We start from the raw sequence: 21,423 nt of genomic DNA on the forward strand, positions 1-21,423 counted from the left end.
CCCCTTCATTTTTCCCTTCCTACTATCTTCTTCTTCTTCTTTTTTTTATTTTATTTTATTTTTTATTTTTATTTTTTATTTTTAAAGATTTTATTTATTTGACAGAGAGAGACACAGCGAGAGAGGGAACACAAGCAGGGGGAGTGGGAGAGGGAGAAGCAGGCTTCCCGCAGAGCAGGGAGCCCGATGTGGGGCTCGATCCCAGGACCCTGGGATCATGACCTGAGCTGAAGGCAGACGCTTAACGACTGAGCCACCCAGGCGCCCCTTCTTTTTTTTTTTTAACATAAAATGTATTATTTGTTTCAGAGGTACATGTCTGTGATTCATCAGTCTTACACAGGGTGTATGATCTTTTTAATGTACTGCTGAAGTCAGTTTGCTAGTATTTTGTTAAGAGTTTTTGCATCTATGTTCATCAGGAGTATCAGCCTGTAATTTTCTTTTTATTGATAGTGCCCTTATCTAGCTTTGTCATGAGAGTAAAGCTGGCCTTGTAAAATGAGTTTGGAATTGTTCCCTACTCTTCAATTTTCTGGAAAAGTTTGAGGAGGATTGGCATTATTCCTCTTTACATATTTGGTAGAATTCACCTGTGAAGCCATCAGGTCCTGGGCATTTTCTTGGTTGTAGTTTTTGATTATTGCTTTGATCTCCTTACTCATTATTGATCTCTTCAGATTTTCTATTCTTTGTGATTCAGTCTTGGTAGGTTATATGTTTCTAGGATTTTATCCATTTCTTCTAAATTATCCAATTTTTTGGTGTATATATTTTTTGACAATTCTATCTATCTATTCATTTTTAATTGAAGGATAGTTGACACACAATGTTACTTTAGTTTCAGGTGTACAACATAGTGATTTGACAAGTTTATATGTTATTCTATACTCACCAGAAGTGTAGCTACCATCTGTCACCACACAACACTATTATAATACCATTGACTATATTCCTTACCCTGTACCTTTTATTCCTGTGACTTATTCATTCCATAACTAGAAGCCTGTATCTTCTACTCTCCTTTACCCATTTTACCCATCCCTCCACTACCCTCCCCTCTGGGAACCATCAGTTTGTTCTCTGTATTTACAGGCCTGTTTCTGCTTTTTGTTTGTTTATTCATTTGTTTTGTTTTTTAGATTCCACATATAAGTGAAATCATATGGAATTTGTCTTTCTATGTCTGACTTATTTCACTTAGCATAATATCCTCTAGGTCCATTCATGTTGTCACAAATGGGAAGATCTCATCCTTTTTTATGGCTGAGTAATATTCTATTGGGCATATATACTGTATTTTCTTTATCCATTTACCTATGGCTGGACACTTGGGTTGGTTCCATATCTTGGCTATAATAAATAATGCTGCAGGGTGCCTGGGTGTCTCAGTCATTAAGCGTCTGCCTTCGGCTCAGGTCATGATCCCAGGGTCCTGGGATCGAGTCCCACATCGGGCTCCCTGCTCTGCGGGAAGCCTGCTTCTCCCTCTCCCACTCCCCCTGCTCTCACTTTCTTTCTCTCTGTCAAATAAATAAATAAAATCTTTAAAAAAATAAAAAATAAAATAAATAAATAATGGTGCAATAAACATAGGGATGCATATATATTTTCAAATTAATGTTTTCCTTTTTTGTGTAAATACCAGTAGCAGAATTACTGGATTATATGGTATTTCTATTTTTAATTTTTTGAGGAAACTCCATACTGTTTTCCACAATGGCTGCACCAATTTACCTTCCTACCAACAGTGCACAAGAGTTCCTTTTTCTCCATAGCCTCACCAACTTATTATTTCTTTTCTTTTTGATTCTAACCTTTCTGACAGGTGTAAGGTGGTATCTCATTGTGGTTTTGATTTGCATTTCCCTGACGATTAGTGACATTAAGATCCTTTACATGTGCCTGTCTTATTGGCCTACAATTGTTTATCGTATTCTCTTACTATCTTTTGTATTTCTGTGGTATGAGTTGTAATGTCTCTTCTTTCACTTATAACTGTATTGATTTGAGTCTTCTCTCCTTTGTTCTTAATCTAGTTAAAGATTTGTCAGTTTTGTTTATCTTTTTAAAACCAACTATTAGGGTGCCTGGGTGGCTCAGTGGGTTAAGTGGCTTCCTGCTCAGTAGGGAGTCTGCTTCTCCCTCTGCCCCTCCCTCTGCTGATGCATGCGCACGCTCTCTCTCTCTCTCTCTCTCTCAAATAAATAAATAAAATCTTAAAAAAAAATAAAACCAACTCTTAGTTTTGATGATCTTTTCTATTGTCTTTCTAGTCTCTATTTCATTTATTTCTGCTTTAATCTTTATTATTTCCTTCCTTCTGCTAACTTTTGGGTTAGTTTGTTCTTTTTCTAGGTCCTTGCAGTGCAAAGTTAAATTGTTTATTTGAGGTCTTACTATTTTCTCAATGTGGGCATTTATTTCTATGAACTTCCCTCTATGTTTTTGCTACATCCCATAAGTTTTCATAATTTTTGTTTTCATTTTTGCCTGCCTCAAGATTCTTTTTTGATTTTCCTTTTGATTTCTTTGATCCATTGGTCACTTCTGATTTAGTAATTTGAGTCTTCTCTCTTATTTTCTTAGTCTATTTGTAGCTAAAGTTTTGTTAATATTTTTGATTTTTTCAAAGAACCAACTTTGGGGTTCATTGATTTTCTCTATTGTTTTTCTATTCTCTATTTCATTTATCTCTGTTTTAATCTTTACAGTTTCCTTCCTTCTGCTATCTTTGGGTTTAGTTTTTTTTCTAGTTCCTTAAGTTGTAAAGTTAAGTTGTTGATTTGAGATCTTTCTTTCTTTTTTTTTTTTTTTTGAGATCTTTCTTAATTTTTAAAGTAAGTGTTTACATCTATAAATTTCCACCTTAGCACTTGCTTTCACTCTGCCCTTCCTCCTCCTCTATTTTTCTCTTTTTTCTCTGTTTTGGAGCCAGGTAATCAAGACAATAGCTTCTGTATCCTTATGCTTTCAACCTTAATTCATTTCTTACTATTCTGGAACACATCTTCAAGTAATTTATTTAGGAAGGTTATCTTTGTAGTGGTATTTTTGTTATTCTGTCTGCTTGGTAATATATTTCTATTGACTTTCCTATTTAATTGGCATCTTCTCTAGGTAGAGAATGCTGCCTCAAAACTCTATAGATCTTGTTCTGTGGCTTTTTGACATTTAGGGTTGAGTAAGAGGTCAAGCTGGCTTATCTTTCTCTGTAGTCATCCTACTTTTTCATTTTGCTTTTAGCTTTCAATGTCTTTGTAATTTAAAATGCTCACAGTGATTTATCTGGAGGAAAATCCATTTTCTTAAAGTTTTTTCGACAGTCTGAATCTTTTGAATTTCTTCATGGTGTCCCTTTCAGTTCATATGTGGAAATTTTTTTCTTCTGAAAATAGTTTCTACTTGATGAATTTTATGTTTCTCTCTCAAGTGCATCTCTTCATATTAGGATACTGCTTTTATTTTTCAGGCCTCTATTTCAGGAAACCTCTCTTTGACCAATTTAATCTTTGCCTCTAGTAAGAATGAAATAATAAAAGCAGTAGTTTTTGTTTGCCTTCCTTGGTTATGCAGCTCTCACAGGACTTTCCCTTGTGCCCAAAGTTCAGTGAAATCCTCTATTATCTCTGTGGTGGAAATCAGTAGGAAGAGGCTACTCACTCCCAATCCACATCCATAATAAATCATACTTTTCACTGTCTTACCAAAACTGCAGAATATTTTTTATTCTATTTATAAATGCAGAGATTTTTCTTTCTTTTTAATTATTTTATTTTCTAGGTTTTTTGAGGGAATGTCAGTCTCATCTTAACGTCAGGTCTGGAACTCAAGCCACCGAATTATTTTTAAAAATATATTTAGACGTAGGTCAGTGAATTCAAATGCAAGGAAATGGTTAAATTTCTTCCACAAGTGTTGGCAAAATCTGTAGAAAAAAGAGGAACAGCCTTTATTAAAGAAAGTTACAGGATATACAGTCATTGAGAGGAAGGCTTTCACAGGCGTAAGGGGGTTGCTCCTCCTTCCACTGTAGCACAAGCTAGTACAGACAGACAGGAATCATTCCCAGACGTTAGCGCAACAGCCGACGCAGCCAAGATGTATCTCAGATGGTGAGTGATCATTCTCATTATTCTTTGACAGGCAGTTAAGAGTTAAGTGACCTCAGGGGCGCCTGGGTGGCTCCGCGGTTAAGCACTTGGTTAAGCGTCTGCCTTGGGCACAGGTCATGATCCTGGAGTCCCAGGATCGAGCCCCACATCTGTATCCATGCTCAGCGGGCAGTCTACTTCTCCCTCTGCCCCTCACCCCACTCTTGTGCTCTCTCTCTCTCTCAAATACATAAAATCTTTAAAAAAAAAAAAAAAAAAGGAGTTAAGTTACCTCAGCAACAGGCTGAGGTTGAGGCTGGTGCTCTGTTTTCTGTCCTTCCTGCTCAAGAACGCTAATATATATTAAGGCATAGTTATGCACAAGCCAAAAAGCACAAACCCCTGGGATAAAGAACAACCTATGCTGTGAAAAATTAAATGAAGTCCCAGAAGCCATTCTCCCCTTCTGAGAGCATCTAGTCTAGGTTGATCCTGTAGCTCCAAGGCAGGGGATTTTTTTTTTTTTTTTAAGATTTTATTTATTTATTTGAGAGAGAGAGAGAGAGAGAGCACAAGCAGGGGAGAGGCAGGCAGAAGCAGGCTCCCCGCTGAGCAGGGAGCCGGATGTGGGACTCAATCCCAGGACCCGGAGATCATGACCGCAGCCGAAGGCAGACGCTCAACGGACTGAGTCACCCAGGCGCCCCGGCAGGGGATCTTTTAAAGAAATTTCTACCGAAGACGTTTCACTGCCACTCAAAGTTAAGAATTATTTGAGGTGCCAAAAAGTTTACCGATTGTTGGGGGTTTTTTTTTTAAGTGATTAATTTTGATTTTGTAAATTTGTTTTTCGAATATTTAAATGTTGCAGTTGTTGATTTTAAGAATCAGAAAAAATTTAAATGTCTGTGTAAGCATTACAAAGTCTAGAGAATAAATTTTGTGTATACCAAGGCCAGTTTGGCCTGGGGGCAGAGGAATAAGAGAAGGTAGGAGAGAGGCCAAGGAAAAGGAAGAGGAAAAAGGTGTAAGAAGAAAATGCAGAAGCCAGAAAATGAATCACAAACAGGCCATGGGAGATTTTGAGCAAGGTGAGGTAGTAGAAAAAAGTAGAGCAGTAATTCAATTAACTCCCCAGTATTGAACATACATGATGTATTGTGTACTTTATTCATGGTATGTCACTGGATTTTAATCTCCACAATGACTCTCAGACAGATAATATCATTCTGTTTTATAGATAAGATAACTGTGGCTTAAAGAGCCTAAATAACATGCTAAGATCACACTGTTCATATAGGAGTAAGCTAAAATCTTTCTTGCTGCTTTGCTCTGTACCACAAGGTTTCTTCTGTGTGGCATGCCCTTGTGGCTGTGACTTACTGGAAACAGTCATATCCACCCTCCAGCTGGAATCAGTCATTATTTATTATTGTTCTTTGAAAATCTAAGTAATCCTCGTCTATGCAGTGCTTACTGGTTCCGGAAACAGCTTTGCTGATTTTATTTCAGAAGATTAGAATTTAATTTCCAAGGAGAGTCTTTTTCCTTGCAGTAGAATTTTGAAATATTACACATGTATAAAAAAATTCAGAATTTATCCTTTTTGTGAAACTATAGCAGTGATACCATTTAATTATGCTAACGCTGCCTGCAGACATCTATAGAACCACAGGCCACTGTCTATATTGTTCTTGTTAAGATTCGCTGTTTCACAGTGCCTGAAAATTGATAATGAACAGAAAATTTTAAAATATAAATGACCAATAAATAATGTGAAATCTCATCAGAAATAAAAGAAATGCTAATTAAAACAGTGAAATGTTATTTTTCTTTATCAAAATGGCAGGTTTCTTTTTTTTTTTTAATTTTTTTATTGTTATGTTAATCCCCATACATTGCATCATTAGTTTTAGATATAGTGTTCCATGATTCATTGTTTGTGCATGACACCCAGTGCTCCATGCAGAACGTGCCCTCCTCAATACCCATCACCAGGCTAACCCATCCTCCCTTCTAGATCCCTCAGTTTGTTTTTCGGAGTCCATCGTCTCTCATGGTTCTTCTGGCAGGTTTCTTTTTTAAAAGTAACTAGCATGTAAGCAAGAAGCCTACATGTTTCTAAGGAGGGAGGAACATTTATACCCTTATTCCCTGCTGATGGTAATATCTTTCTGGACAAAAATTTGGTGATACAAATCAAAAGCCCTTAAAATGTATATGTTCTTGGGTGCCTGGGTGGCTCAGTTGGTTAAGCGTCTGCCTTCGGCTCAGGTCATGGTCCCGGAGTCCTGGGATCGAGTCCCACATCGGGCTCCCGGCTCAGCGGGGAGCCTGCTTCTCCCTCTGACCCTCTCCCCTCTCATGCTGTTTCTCTCTCTCTCTCTCTCAAATAAATAAATAAATAAAATCTTTAAAAACAACAACAACAAAAAATGTATATGTTCTTTAACCAAGAAGTTCAAATTTTAGACATTTATTATAAAGACATAATCATATATATTTGTAAAATTTTAGTGACACAAGTATTTTTATTGGCATTGTTTCTAATAGTGAAAATCTTAGAAACAACTTAAATGTCTTAAAATAGGTAATTGGTTAATTATGGAACATCCGTAATGGAATACCATGAATCATTAAAAATTCTACTGTAGAACAATTTTTAATGTGTTTAGCTAAAGAAAAAAAAAGCAGAATGTACAGTGCTACTACTTTTATGCATGATACCTATATATACACAATGTTAACCAGAAATACAGATGATTTCTATTTTCTACTCTGTGCTTTTGAACTTGGGTCACATTAGCAGGCAGAAAAATAAAACTAGATAATTAAAAAATAAATCAATTCTTGGCTTCTCTCAGAAAAGCAGACAGCTGTCTAGTACTACGTGATCACTCATAATTTGTGGAATTCCATTTTTAGGGTTTTGGCCTTTTGTGTTTCACTTTTTTCTCACTTGACTCCTCTTCAAAATATACTCGCTAGATCCTAATAGGCTGGTTTTCATAGAATGTTCTATGTGGAAAGACTGGAGTGCTTACTTCCGTAGTTTACAGATGTGATGGCATGGCCTATTGGAAGGAAGAACAGGGCAGTGGTTAAGTGGCCATGCTTTGGAACCAGAGTGCTGGGACTTGAATCCTAGGCTCTTCTACTTTCTGGCTGTGTGACCTTGGACAAGTTGCTTAAAAATTGTGATCCTCAGTTTCTTCTCTGTACAATGGGGATAATTGTGATAAGTCATAAGTGGTTGTGAGAGATAACCCATGTAAAGTGCTTAGAACCTTGCTCCGATAAGTACTCAGTAATTATTATTAGTTGTTTTTATTACTATTACTATTAGGATTAAGAACTAAAGGGGAAGTGATTCGTCCAAGATTACCCAATTACTTGCTGGCAATGCTAGAACTAGAATTCAGGAAGGTGCAGTACCCTCTGGGCCTGTGAAGACGGCTTGGCTCCCAGTGAAGCTGACCTGAAACAGACAGAGCCCAAGGACAAGGCCAGCCACTTCCAGGGAATGACTCTGATGACAATGAGAAGACAAATACCAGAAAGGAGGGTGAAGCTAAGAAAGCAGAGAGTCATTTTGGTTGCAGGGATGAAGCCAGGAGCAGAGATAATGCAGAAGAGAAGAGATGGCTCAGAGATCTGCAGAGGCTTTTACAGACCTCCAGCTGTGGGTTTCATGGGGGGGTCAACTTGGTTTAAAGACCCAAGATCTGGGTGATTAAATAGATGGATGGTGGGTGGGGGTGGTTTCCAAGTATAGCTGTGAGAAGATACCTGACAGAGTAATAACAGAGGATGAGGTAGAAACTAGGAGGGGCCAGAACAAGGAAACCCAGAGCCCAGGTATCCAGCCGTGATTATCTCAAAGTTACAGCCTAAGTTTGAAGAATAATAAACAAGCAAAGATATGATAAGAATTGACAGGATTTGGTTTCTGAAAGATGTGGAGCTTGGAAGGAGAGATCTAAGTACACAGTGGCATCCTTCATAAAACGGGGGATATAGGAAGTGGATGGGGTTTGAGCCAGGGGAAAGAGAGAACTGAAGGTAAGTTCATTTTGCTGAATTTGAGATCCTGTGGAGCAGTTGGATGGTGATGCCCAAGTAGACAAGTGATTATACAGGTGCAAAGCTCAAAAAAGAGGTATAGGTTGGAATAGATGTTAACAGTATTCAGCATAAGTACAGCTGAAGGCTGAAATTCTCATTGTGGGTGAGCTCACCAGGGAGAGGATGATGGAGTGAGAAGAAGCCAAGGATGGAACGTGGAAAACCTTGACATTTAAGGAGGGAGATGAGGCTGAAGAGTCCACAATAGACATCACAGAGGGACTAAAGAGATTGGAGCGAAGTACGAGAAAAGCGATGTCATAGAAACCAAGGGAGGAGATAGATGCAAGCAAGAATAGGACATCCCGGGGCGCCTGGGTGGCTCAGTCGTTAAGCGTCTGCCTTCGGCTCAGGTCATGATCCCGGGGTACTGGGATCGAGCCCCGCATCGGACTCCCTGCTCAGCAGGAAGCCTGCTTCTTCTTCTCCCACTCCCCCTGCTTGTGTTCCCTCTCTCGCGGTCTCTCTCTCTCTGTCAAATAAATAAATAAAATCTTAAAAAAAAAAAAAAATAGGACATCCCCAGGGAAAGGCAAACTGTATTTACCAAACTTCTACATTGAACAAATGAGCTACAACAGAAAAAAATGTGTCTAAGGACTAAATGTTAGTGAATGAATGGTGTCCCCTCAAAATTGATATGTTGAAGTCTTAACCCCAGTACCTCAGAATGTGACCGTATTTGGAGATAGGGTCTTTACAGTGATAATCAAGTCAAAATGAGGTCATGAGGGTGGGCCCTAATCCCAGATGATAGGTGTGCTGATAAAGAAGGGAAAATTTAGACAGAGAAACCTGCATAGAGAGAAGACAATGTGAGGAGACATGGAGAACAAGGCCATTCTCAAGCTAAGGAGAGAGGCCTCGAACAGCTGTCAGAAGGAACCAGCGCTGCCGACACCTTCATTTAAAGCTTCTTGCTTCCAGAACTGTGAGACAGTAAACTTCTGTTGTTTAAGCCACAGTTTGTGGTACTTTGTTGCTATGACCCTAGCGAACTAATACAGTTGGTGAGTGTACATAATAATACCCTGGTGAGAAGAGTGCATACAACCAGAGAAAGGAAACTGGGCATAAGCGTATAGGGGAGGGAGGGAAGATAAAGGATCATGTCACCTAAGCTAACAGAAGGAAAGTATTTCACAAAGCAGAGGGTAGCCACAGTGTCAAATTCTGTAGAAAAGTGAAGTAGGAGAATGACTGAAAATGTCAGTCCAGAGGCCCTTGGTGACCTTTGCAGAGATCTCCCAGTTCAGTAGAGAGAGTAAATCATCATCAAGAGAGCTGAGAATACAGAGACAGCACAGAGACCACTCCTGCAAACATTTGGTGATGAAAGGAGACCTCCTCTCTGGACCAAACTCACCCCTGCTATCCATAACAGCCACGTGGAAACAACCAAGAGTCCAGTCAGCCAGACCTGGAGTTTTCCTTCCTCTACCTTAATTGCTAAAAATGCAGATACTTTTTCCCACCAAACTGGTTTGAGAAGGCTTTCAGGAAGAAAAGGATTTTTGCAGCTATCATTTTACGAATTAGATTTTTAGTACTGACACAGATTCCATTCTATTTTGTAAAGCCATAAGAAAGTTATTATTTGAGCCTTCTCAGAGATGAAGACTGCGGTGAATCTGGCGATGTAAAGAAGAAAACAAACACAAGTGGAATTTTGGGGCTCACTCATCATTTAAACAGAAAAATATAGTAGCACTTGAATAAAGAAGTATCAAAGCATTTTCTTAGAAAGTTCTGAAGTCAAAATGAGTCTAAAATTTGCTTTCTACAGTCTCAGGGATATCGGCCCGACAATCCAAATGTCACAGTTCTATATTATAGGGGATCAAATTAATCCAATTTGACTGTACTAAAAGATCTAATAAAAATAAAATAATTAATAGTTAAGTAAACGAACTAGTATCAGCCAGAAACTAACCATGGGATAAGATCTGAAAAAATAACTACCCAAAAGATAAACCTAGATCATCACCCTTATGTTGCAACTATTTTCAACCAAGAAAACAATAAATCTTTATCAAGAACCTGATTGTTTTAAGGAACCGGGTAAAATACAGAAAAAAAAAAAAAGCCAACATGTCATCTTTATAGTGTAGTTAGGAAGACAGACCAACAATTATAAAATGAGAAAAGCATAGAACACTACATCAAAAACTAATGATGTACTGTATGGTGACTAACATAATTTAAAAAAATTAAAAAATAAAATCGCAAAGCAATCCAATGCAGTTAATAACTAAGCTATTTTAAAAAATAAATATAAATGACAAAAAATGATCCTTTTTGCTAGGTATTAAAGAAATGCCAGTTCAAGCTCCAATGAGATGTTTTCTTTTTTTTTTTAAAGATTTAATATTTTTTATTTGAGAGAGAGAGAGAGAGCATGAGAGGGGGGAGGGTCAGAGGGAGAAGCAGACTCCCCGCCAAGCAGGGAGCTCGATATGGGACTCAATCCCGGGACTCCAGGATCATGACCTGAGCCAAAGGCAGTCGCTTAACTGACCGAGCCACCCAGGTGCCCCTCCAATGAGATATTTTCATTTATCAGATTAAACAGTAAACAATCCAATTCGAAAATGGGCAAAAGATATACAAGACATTTTCTCAAAGAGGACATTCAGATGACAAATAAGCACATGAAAAGATGCTTAACATCATTAGCCATTATGAGAATGAAAATTAAACCCAGAGTGAGGTATCACTACACATCTAGTAGAATGGCTAAAAAAAATAATGGTAACATCAAATACTTGCAGAATGCAGAGAAACTGGATCATTCATATTTTGCTGTTGGGAGTGTTAAATTGTACAGCCACTCTGGAAAACAGTTGGACAATTTCTTACAAAACTAAACATACACTTACCATATGACCCAGCAGTTGCAGTCTTGGGCATTTATCCCAGAGAAATAAAAAACCTATGTTCACACAAAACCACGACATGAATATTCATACCAGACTTATTCATAATAGTCAAAAACTGGGGGGAAGAATATCCATCACTGAGTGAATGGTTAAACAAACTGTGGTATATATGTACCATGGAACACTACTCAGCAATAAAAGGAAAGAACTACCGATATACACAAAAACTTGGATGAATCTCCAGAGAATTATGCAAAGTGAAAATGCCAATCCCAAAATGTTACATATCATATGATTCCATTTATATGTCATTCTTGAAATAACAAAATCATAAAGACAAGAAAGCAGATCGATGGTTTAGCCATGGGTGCTGGAGAAAGGAGGAGGTATGCAGCTACAAAGGGTTAGCACAGGGGAGCCTTGTGGTAATGAAATATTTCCTTATTACATGAATGACAATTGTTACATGAATTTCCACATGTGATAAAATTGCATAGAACTACATAAAACATAAAACTGGTGAAATCTAAATAAATTCTGTGGATTACACCAATGTCCATTTCCTGGTTTTTAACTGTTGTACCGCAGTTATACAAGACGTTACCATTGGGGGGAAGTGGGTGAAGGGTACACAAGACCTCCTTATACGTTTCTTTTCAACTTTATTGGCAACTTAAATTAATTCAAAATAAAACATTTAAAAAGTAATTTAAAGATACAACTCAACACCCAAAAAACAAATAATCCAATTAAAAAAATGGGCAGAAGACATGAACAGACGCTTCTCGAAAGACGTACAAATGACCAACAGACACATGAAAAGATGCTCAATGTCACTCTTTATCGGGGAAATGCAAATCAAAACTACAATGAGGTATCACCTCACACCTGTCAGATGGCTACAATCAAAAACACAAGAAACAAGTGTTAGCAAAAATGTGGAGAAAAAGGAACGCTTGTGCACTGTTTAGTAGGAATGCAAACTAGTACAGCACTGTAGAAAACAGTATGGAAGTTCCTCAAAGAGTTAAAAATGGAACCTCCCTATGATCCAGTAATCGCACGACTGGGTATTTACCTCCAAAATATAAAAACGCTAATTCAAAGGGATACATGCACCCCTGTTTATTGCAGCATTATTTGCAATAGCCAAATTATGGAAGCAGCCCAAGTGTCCATCGATAGATGAATAGATAAAGAAGATGTGGATAAAGAAAATATGTATTCAATGGAATATTACTCGGCCATAAAAAAGAATTAAATCTTGCCATTTGCAACAACATGGATGGAGCTAGAGAGTATTATGCTGAGTGAAATAAGTCAGAGAAAGATAAATTCCATGTGATGTCACTCATATGTGGAATTTAAGGAACAAAACAAACAAGCAAAGGGAAAAAAGAGACAAACCAAGAAACAGATTCTTAACTCAGAGAACAAGCTGATGGTTACCAGAGGGGAGATGGGAGGGGGAGATGGGTGAAACAGGTGATGGAGATTAAAGAGTACACTTATAAGCACTGAGTAATGTATAGAATTGTTGCATCATTATATTGTACACCTGAAACTAATATAACACTGTATATTAACAATACTTGAAATAAAATTAAAAACTTAATTTAAAAAAGTAATTTAAAGAAACCCAAAATGTTCATCTTCACTAAATATTAAAGAAACGCTAATGCAAACACCAATGAAATATTTTTATTTATCAAATTAACAATTTGTGTTTTGTTGGGGTGGAGATAATAATGCTGATGAGGGGTACCTGGGTGGCTCAGTCACTTAATTGACTTCGGCTCAAGACATGATCTCAGGGTCGTAAGAGCCCTGTGTCGGGCTCCACACCCTGCTTAGGATTCTCTCTCTGCCTCTGCCCCTCCCCTGTTCACTCTCTCTTTCTCTCTCTCTCTAATAATAATAACAATGATAATGAGTGCACAAGAAGAATGGTGCTTTCATATACTATTGATTGTGGGATTATGAATGACTCTAACCTTTCTGGAAAGCAATTTGCCAACTATAAGAAGCTTAAAAATGCTTAAAAACACCTATTCTGGCCAACTGCCTATTTCTCTATTCTTAATAATTTTTCAGTTCATTCAGCACCTTTGTTCCAGGCCCTTGGCTACACATTAGAAATATGCCAAAATGAGTAACATGATTTCTCAAGGTAAATATATCAAATATGATGATTTTTAAAAAGTAACAGTGAAGTGTGCGCGGTTCCACGTAGCTGCTTTCCATTTGTCCGTAGGCAGTATGCCTTGGCTAAGTGCCAGAGTTTTGAGTCAGTCCGGCTGGTGTCAAATAATAAGTAGTTAATGAGTAGTTCTCTGTTTACCAGCAGTGTCACCTTGGGGAAGCTACCTCGCCCCCTCAACTTCAGTGCCTTCATCTGAAAAATGTGGGAATGAGTACTTACCAATGCCATGAGGCTTATAGAAATTTATAGTGGATGTGAAGTCTCATGGAAATAAAATATTTCAGGCTTCACATTCTTTTCTTTAAATCTATTGTTTTCTATATTTTAAATTGTCCTAAATTTCTTTGGCTCTGCGTTTTCTGATTCAGTTCTAGCAAATGGATTCTTACTTAAAACCCAGAAGTCACTATAGTAAACCTCTAATTATAGATAAGAGAAGGGCAGGCTCAATGCAGGTGAAAAAGGTGAAAGCCAAACAACAAAGCCACATAAAATATATTTTATGTAAGGTAGGATGTCAAAAACATTAAAATAAAATCCTGTCCTATAGTTGGTAATTATGTATGTCTTCACGAAGCAATGAAAGCCCTGTTTTAGCCTTCTGGACTCAAATATGTTACATCTGCTAATGTCTGCTCTGAATTTATAGACTTGTTTGCTTATTAGTCATCATGGGTAACGTATTCAAATTTGCACTTCTAATTCTAGAAGATTTTTAAACTACCACTTTTGTTTATCATAAAAATGCTTATTCCTCTTCTGTAATAATTTCACCTTTAAGAATACAGATAAATAATAAGAGACATGGAAAAGATTTGTGTACAAAAATGTTTATTATAGCATTATTTAATATAATGAAAAATAAGAATCAACCTAAATTTTTCATAGTAGGTTAATAGTTAAGTAAATTAAAATGAAGTTGATGATGTGTGTGTGTGTTTGTGTGGGTGTTGATGACTTTTTAATGACAGAAGGAATCATAAGCCCGTGGAATTATAAGGAAAATAATGCACAGAAACAACATAGCAAGCAAGTATGTAAAAATAGTCATAGTTGTTACCTCTAGATTGGTGGGATTACAGAAATAGGTTTTTTTTTTTCTTTGAAATTGCTAAATCTACAGTGAATTTATATCGCTCTGCTAAGCAGGATGAAATCAAGTTAAAAAGCCGTCTAGCGGTGAGGTACAATCTCTAAGTCAGGAGTGGCAAACATAGAATGCCCCAGAGACCCTCAGATGACAGAAGTGTGATGCAGGCCTATAGTTTATTATACCCTCATGGTGCATGAATGGTGGAAACTTCATTACACAAGCAGATGAGCCCCATGTTGAGCAAAGCTTCTGGTCACCACTCTGTTGTCTTTTGTGCAGGAGTGTGGTCCAGTACAACCTAATCTTATTTTTTGAGAGAAGTTAGGAAGGTGGACTTACAGGTGAAATCTCCTGATTTTTATGTAATGCCTCAATGTCTAGAGGGGCAGGTTTGGCTCAGGCCACCAGTTTTGACCTCTGACCTCTGTTAGTGTAACAGAGGTTCAGAGGAGAGTGAGATCACTGTGGAGGGGGTGGTTTAAGAATATATCGCATTCCAGGCTGCAGTGAATCAGGGCTAGAAAAAAGGGAGCTAAGACTATTAGCTTATTCACTTATTCAATAAAGTTTTATTTAATGTTGAGAAAATGAAGACGAATCAGATAAAGATCCTACTTGGCAGCTGCTAAGGGAGAAGGTCTCACCATAGCTAACACTTCTTACCACGTGGAAGGCATTATGGCATACTATATCACATCATATATTATTTCATTTAATCCTTACAACTCCAGGAGGTAGATAATATTATTATCCCCCATTTTCCACAAGTGAAAACTAAATCTTAGAGATGTTAAATAACTTGTCCAGGTCACATAGCTGATACAGAGCCAGGATTCCAGATCCCAGTCTAATTCTAGACCAAAGCTCTGAGCAAGCATTATGAGACCATATATTATGGGAGATCAGGGGAGGATGAGATTACTCTTAGCAGCAAGACAGATCTGTGGGTGGAAAGAGAGAGCTGTGTGGTGTCAGGGTCCAAAACAAGCTCTGGCAACCAAGTGATAAAGCTAAGAATTAGGGAGCAATGGTCCTAGGGCAGAGGTTGAAAACTAAAGGTTGGTAGGCCAAAAATAGTACACACATAGATTGTAATCTTTAAAAATTATTATTCAGCCATCAGAAAGGATGAATACCCGCCATTTGCATCAACATGGATGGAACTGGGGGGAATTATGCTACGTGAAATAAGTCAAGCAGGGAAAATTATCATATGGTTTCACTCATATGTGGAACATAAGAAATAGCATGGAGGACCACAGGGGAAGGGAGGGAAAACTGAATGGAAAGAAATCAGAGAGGGAGACAAACCATGAGAGACTCTGGACTCTGGGAACCAAACTGAGGGTTACAGAAGTAAGGGGAATGAGGGGACGGAGTAACTGGGTGATGGGTATTAAGGAGGGCATGGGTGGTGAGGAGCACTGGGTGTTAACACACAACTAATGAATTGTTGAACACTATATCAAAAACTAATGATGTACTATATGTTGGCTAATTGAACATAATAAAAAATAAATTAATTTTAAAAATAAAAATAAATAAAAAATTAAAATTAAAAAAAAAACCTTAAATTATAATTAGTTACCAATACTTAAAAAATCTGGAGAATTCACGTAAATCAGAATACCCAGTAACGCTGGGCCCACATTCCCATATGGTAACAACTGGTGAATCTGGAAGAGGCTGCTCAACTTCCAGTGGGGTATAAGTTCTCCTCCTATGTGGCCTACTTTGCTCATTGATTTTCATTACCTGCCAGGACCCTGCAGGCCCTTGAGTCTAAAAGCCTTGGCCTAGATAGTGAAGCATCAGCAGGTGGGAAGGAATAACCAAATGGAATAAGACAGGTGAAAGCTGGGAGTTACAGAAGCTAGGGGTTTTGAGAATGTGAACCCAGCAAGGCACTTCCCCCAGGGCACCAGATCCTAAGGCAGAGAGCATTACCTCTTCCCTTCTGACTGGGCTGGAAGTGGTCCCAAGATCTTTGCTTGGGGGTTGGAAGGAAGTGGATTGGTAGAGAGAGGGGAACTTGAGTGAGGGCTCAGTGGAGAGGTGGAAATTTGAGGGACATGGAGAATTTAGACAGCAGGGAGCGGAATAGTTAATATGTCCATGCAGTGGCTCACCCAAGATTGTGTTTTCAAGAGAATTCTCTGGCTTGTTAAGTGTTCATGGTTGTCCGGGAAAAAAAAAGTTAGAAAACAAATGCAAACTCGGTCTCTGTAATGCCTCTAGTTGTGTTTTCACACATACGGGCAGGGGGATCCCTTTGTACACCACTTAGGTATTGATCTGAGCGTCCTATTTAGTTCTGGGGGACCTGAGGAAAAACATTTCCTTGGATTAAAGGAACTTTGGGCAGGTTACTTGCTTCTCTAAAGCCTGTTTCTTCATCTGTTAGAAGGTTTAATAGTTTCCAGTTTTCAGAGAGTAAGGATTAAGTGAGTGAATGGAGGAATATGAAGTACATGGCTGAGAGCAGGAAGGAATAAGTGATTGCTATGATGAGCAGCATGGGGGCTGGGAACCTTATATAGGTGTTGTCCCTGAATCTTTACAATAACCATATAAATTAGGTATTATTTTCCCCATTGAAAAAAAATGAGGAAATTGAGGTTTAGAGAGGTTTAGTAACTTACTCAAGGTTGCAAAATTAGTAAAAGGTAGAGTGGAGAGACTTACATAAAAAGAGCCAAAACCGCACCAGAAAAGTACACTGACATTCTAATCATAGTCATATAGCATTATCAGGTAGAAATGAAAACAGATTCAATTCTATATCTTGCTAAAACCTTGAGATCACCAGCTGTGTGTCCCTAGGCAAGTGGCCTAACTTCTCTGAAACTCAGTTTCCCTATCTGTAAATCTTTGTACATTTATTATATAGATTAAATGAAGTAATGCACTTAAAGTACTCAGCAGAATAGCTAGCTTATAAGTGATCGGTTAACAGATATTAACTTTAATAATGTTTACTGGACCTGCACTAAGTATCAGGAATGCAGAAGGAATTAAACATGTTCCCTGCCCTTGTGGAAGTCAGGACAGGACATCCATATGAGCAGTGAAATTTTAACACGAGGAGGGAACTGTTATAATGAAAGAATAAATTATGTGATTTGGGAGGGAGGAAGATACAGATATGGTGAAAAAGGAGGGAAGGATGGCAGGGAAGGTTCCAACTGTGAACTGTGGAGTGATCTGGATCTCAAAGGAACAGGGGAGTTTTGCATACAGAAAAGGCAAGAAAGGCATCCCAGGCAGAAGGAATAGCTTGTGCAAAGGCAAAGAACACAAAAAGTCCTGAAAGGTCAGGACAGTGAAACAGTTCAAGTGTGACTAGAAGGTAAGTTATGTGGGTTGACTGATAAAAGCAAGAGAAAAGTTGGATTCAGGCTGTGAAGAGCTTTGTGTGTCTTCCTAAGAATTATGACCACTAGCCCATGAGAGAAAAGGGAGCAAGTCTTCAAAGCAAGGAAGTTTCATAATCAGATTGCTTTTGGTGAAGGGTAATGATGGGGTAAAGGATAGTGAAAGGGAAACAGCCAGGAGGTTATTGCAGTAGTCCAGACAAGAGGTGACAGAGACCCCAAAACTGGCCACCAAAGAATTGGAAGTGGGTGGTGAGGAAGAGGAAGTAGAGGATGACATAAACACAATGTGTGAAATCCAAGGTATGAAAAAGGCTTGCTCCCTTATTTACCACAGTCATCCCAAAGGACGAAAACAAAAACACAGAAAACCTCTTGTAAAAATAATCTCTTTTGTTTGTATGCAAATAGGCCATGCACAGTGAAAATGCAACTCAAGTATGATGACAAATACAATATTTTGTCTCCAATACGTGAATCGCAAAGATTGGTTTACAAATGCTGTCCTTCTTAAGAATTCCAACTCCTCACATTAAAACTGTAGCCAACCAGCACAAGGCTTATTTGAGATTATTTTCCATCTTAAACCAGATTTGAGGAAAGCTATTTAAGGCACTTTTCAAAAGAAGCTGTCCTTTACTCACATGGCCGAAGAGTAGGAAGAGCGACATCTTGTTTTACTGGAAAATTTTTCCAAGCAGCAACGTGTCTGTGTGGTGGTGGACCTTCAGAATCTTCCAGACAATAGCATGTGAAGGGCGCTGCAAAATTACATCTCAATGGTTCTGCACCATCAACTTGAAAATTGCAAATCCAGGTTGATAAATGCATATTTTAAGGGTTCCCAGAAGTCTTACGTGCATTGCTTTTGGTTATGGAGATGCTGCAGGGAAGTGAGCCTTTGAGCGTGCAATGCCGCCTCCCTCAACCCTGTTGTGAAATGGAAGCTTTAAAAACTCCAGTGGTTTTTGGTTTGGTTTGGTTCGGTTTTTACAAGCTTAGTCATATTGGCTGTGTTCTATATGCCCCAATATATTTTATTTTACTTTACAGAGCACATTTTATTTATGCTCTTATATAAATATTTTGCATAAAAAGGTGCTTTCACAGGTCGTGCTTCCCTAAATTTGAAATATGCTGCCATTTGTTAAAATGTGTTAGTTTTGTTATGTATTATATTCCCTCCTCTGCACAAATAGGAAAAAGCGTATGGACCGGATTCTTCGAGCCACTTTTACAGTTAGAATACTACCTCATTTTATTTCTTCTAACTAAAATTTAAAGGAAATGGCAAATGTCAGATGCTGTGTGAAAGAGGTGACGGTTTCTCAGAATGTGTAAGCAAATGGGCCACTTTAAATTCAGAGATCACATTCTTCTGAATTTGGGTTTAATGTTCCCAGGTAACACTAAAGATTGAAAGGATAATACATTTGGAATCATATGTTTACTTTGTTGAATTCCACCATCACTGATGTTGGTAGTTTATTGGTATCAATTTTTAAACTTGCTGCTGTATGTGTTTCCTTTGTCTTGGAAAGATTTTACATCGTTTTGTTACTGGTTAACTAATAGGCCATCTTTTGTGTAAACTCTTGGAAGTTCTGAGATTCTATGATTGTATTGTAAACATTACTAGATAGCTAGAATATAGAATTATTAAATTAGAAGTATCACTCTAGTATCACTTTAGTTCTTTACTGTGCCATCCATGACTGATGGTCATGCAGACACAGTGATCATTTAAAATATGAACTGAAGAAGAACCAATATTTCTTAAAGAAGCCTATTCCTTTTTCTTAACTGTGACCTATACAACCTATTTAGAATCTACCACATGCTCTTAAGAAGTTATTTAATCATTAGGACATCCTACGTAACTGAAGTTTTTATGTTGAAGATCATTCGGTGGCAGGTCCCTTGACATGGTTAGATTGGTATAGGTCTCCTGCACTCACCTGCAGGCTCTGGCAGAGCAGGGACCCTCTGCTTTTGCTCATCTTGTGTCCTAGGACCAACCCAAGGCTTATGCTCAATTAAGGTGAAGCATTTATTGAAGGGATGAGGGCAAATTAAAAAGTAGAAATTCCAAGTGGTGCAATTATATCAGCGGATTTTAAAGTATTATTGGAAAATGGGAAATACTGTTCAGATACAAACATGGGTAGAAGCAAAGGTGAAGCATAAAATATGTGTATTTGTTTGTCACGAGAGTCTATAGTTATTACCGGTCCCCATGGACACCCTGGAACCACCTTGAAGCTCTGCCCAGTCCCTTTTATGATGTGTTTGTACACATAGCAGGCAGGCCCGGTGGGAGGCGTGCACTGGATGTGGTCTTGCTACCATAATTCTGATCTCTAGTGTCCAGGGGGTGAGTTGTGAGTCCCTCAGTTCCCCAAGCTGTGGTCCTTCCCCGGCTTGGCTTGTTTCCTGATCTGTGGTCCAGTTCCCCATTGGTCCCTGGGGCCTATCCGCCAGTGATGGGCCTTGTTCCACAGGGAGAAACAATGAAGAGTCTCCACCCACCACACTGTAGATATCACACTTCCCAGAAACTCCCGATACTGGGTGCCCCACTGCACATCTCTACCCCACTCTGCCATGTCTCCACCAAACCCCTGACCCTTCTCAGAGCCTGGCTTTGGGATGGCTGGCTCCTTACCTGCCACCAGGGTTGCTGTCTTTAGCCTGAGTTCTGCGTCGTGCCACATTCTTCATCTTCCCCACTTGCTCATACTGCTAAAGTAACAGTTCATTTAAAGGTCACACCCACCCCAGGTACAACAGTACTTCTTTTTCTAAAATGTGCACATCCTGGGGCACCTGGGTGGCTCAGTCATTAAGCGTCTGCCTTCGGCTCAAGCCATGATCCCAGGGTCCTGGGATGGAGCCCCACATTGGGCTTCCTGCTCAGCGGGGAGCCTGCTTTTCCCTCTCCCACTCCCCCTGCTTGTGTTCCCTCTCTCGCTATGTATCTCTCTGTCAAATAAATAAATAAAATCTTTAAAAAATAATAAATAAACAAAAAATGAAATGTGCACATCCTGATACTTGCCTTTTGACAATTTTTCCTTACCCTACCTTTTACTACATGCTAATGTTATCTTCAGTCGGAATAAATGTATCTTGTTGCTGAAGTTCGGATATGTTTTATTAAGCCACCATTTGGTTTTGAGAGAAAGTGCAGACAAGGATCTTTTGCATTCACTTGATAGAATCTGGTAAATAGCTGTTAGTGTCCCTTGCCTTTCTGATTCTCCTTAGAGGACATGTAGGCAAAAATGTGTCACTGAGTCTTAGTTTCTGTGCTCAGAAGTTGATTGAATTTAAATTAAGAAACAATACATGTTCCCTCTTTCTTAGCACGCATGAATGATGGGTGTGAATTTGCATCACGAGAAAGTGAATGAAATAAGACACCCCAGAGCAGCTAGGGACACCAGCCCAGGACTAGAGAGGAGCCGGTACTAGAGGTTGTAAGAGTGAGGGTCTCTCCCTACCTTGGTGACCCTGCTCAAGGATGTAAATACAGAGGCTGCAAAACTTTGCCTTAAAAAAGAAGGTTGAGAAGACTCAACCTCTAGTGCTTAACTGTATAAAATTGCTTTTAAATGTAGGCCAACACTGTATCTCCCCCTCAAAGAAAAAAGAA

At 38.6% G+C, this 21,423-nt stretch overlaps 1 protein-coding gene across 2 annotated transcripts in view; it reads left to right on the plus strand.

The window, feature by feature from the left end:
- The first annotated feature begins 4,000 nt into the window (after positions 1-4,000).
- CD86 (CD86 molecule) overlaps positions 4,001-21,423 on the plus strand; it is a 66,943-nt gene continuing 49,520 nt past the window's right edge. For both annotated transcript variants that reach the window (XM_032406658.1, XM_032406659.1), the window contains exon 1: positions 4,001-4,115. In XM_032406658.1, coding sequence (XP_032262549.1) covers positions 4,102-4,115 — 14 coding nt within the window. In that variant the 5' untranslated portion in view covers positions 4,001-4,101. The remainder of the gene's footprint in view (positions 4,116-21,423) is intronic.

Source organism: Phoca vitulina, unplaced genomic scaffold (assembly GCF_004348235.1).
Source record: "Phoca vitulina isolate PV1807 unplaced genomic scaffold, GSC_HSeal_1.0 scaffold8, whole genome shotgun sequence".
Taxonomy (NCBI): domain Eukaryota; kingdom Metazoa; phylum Chordata; class Mammalia; order Carnivora; family Phocidae; genus Phoca; species Phoca vitulina.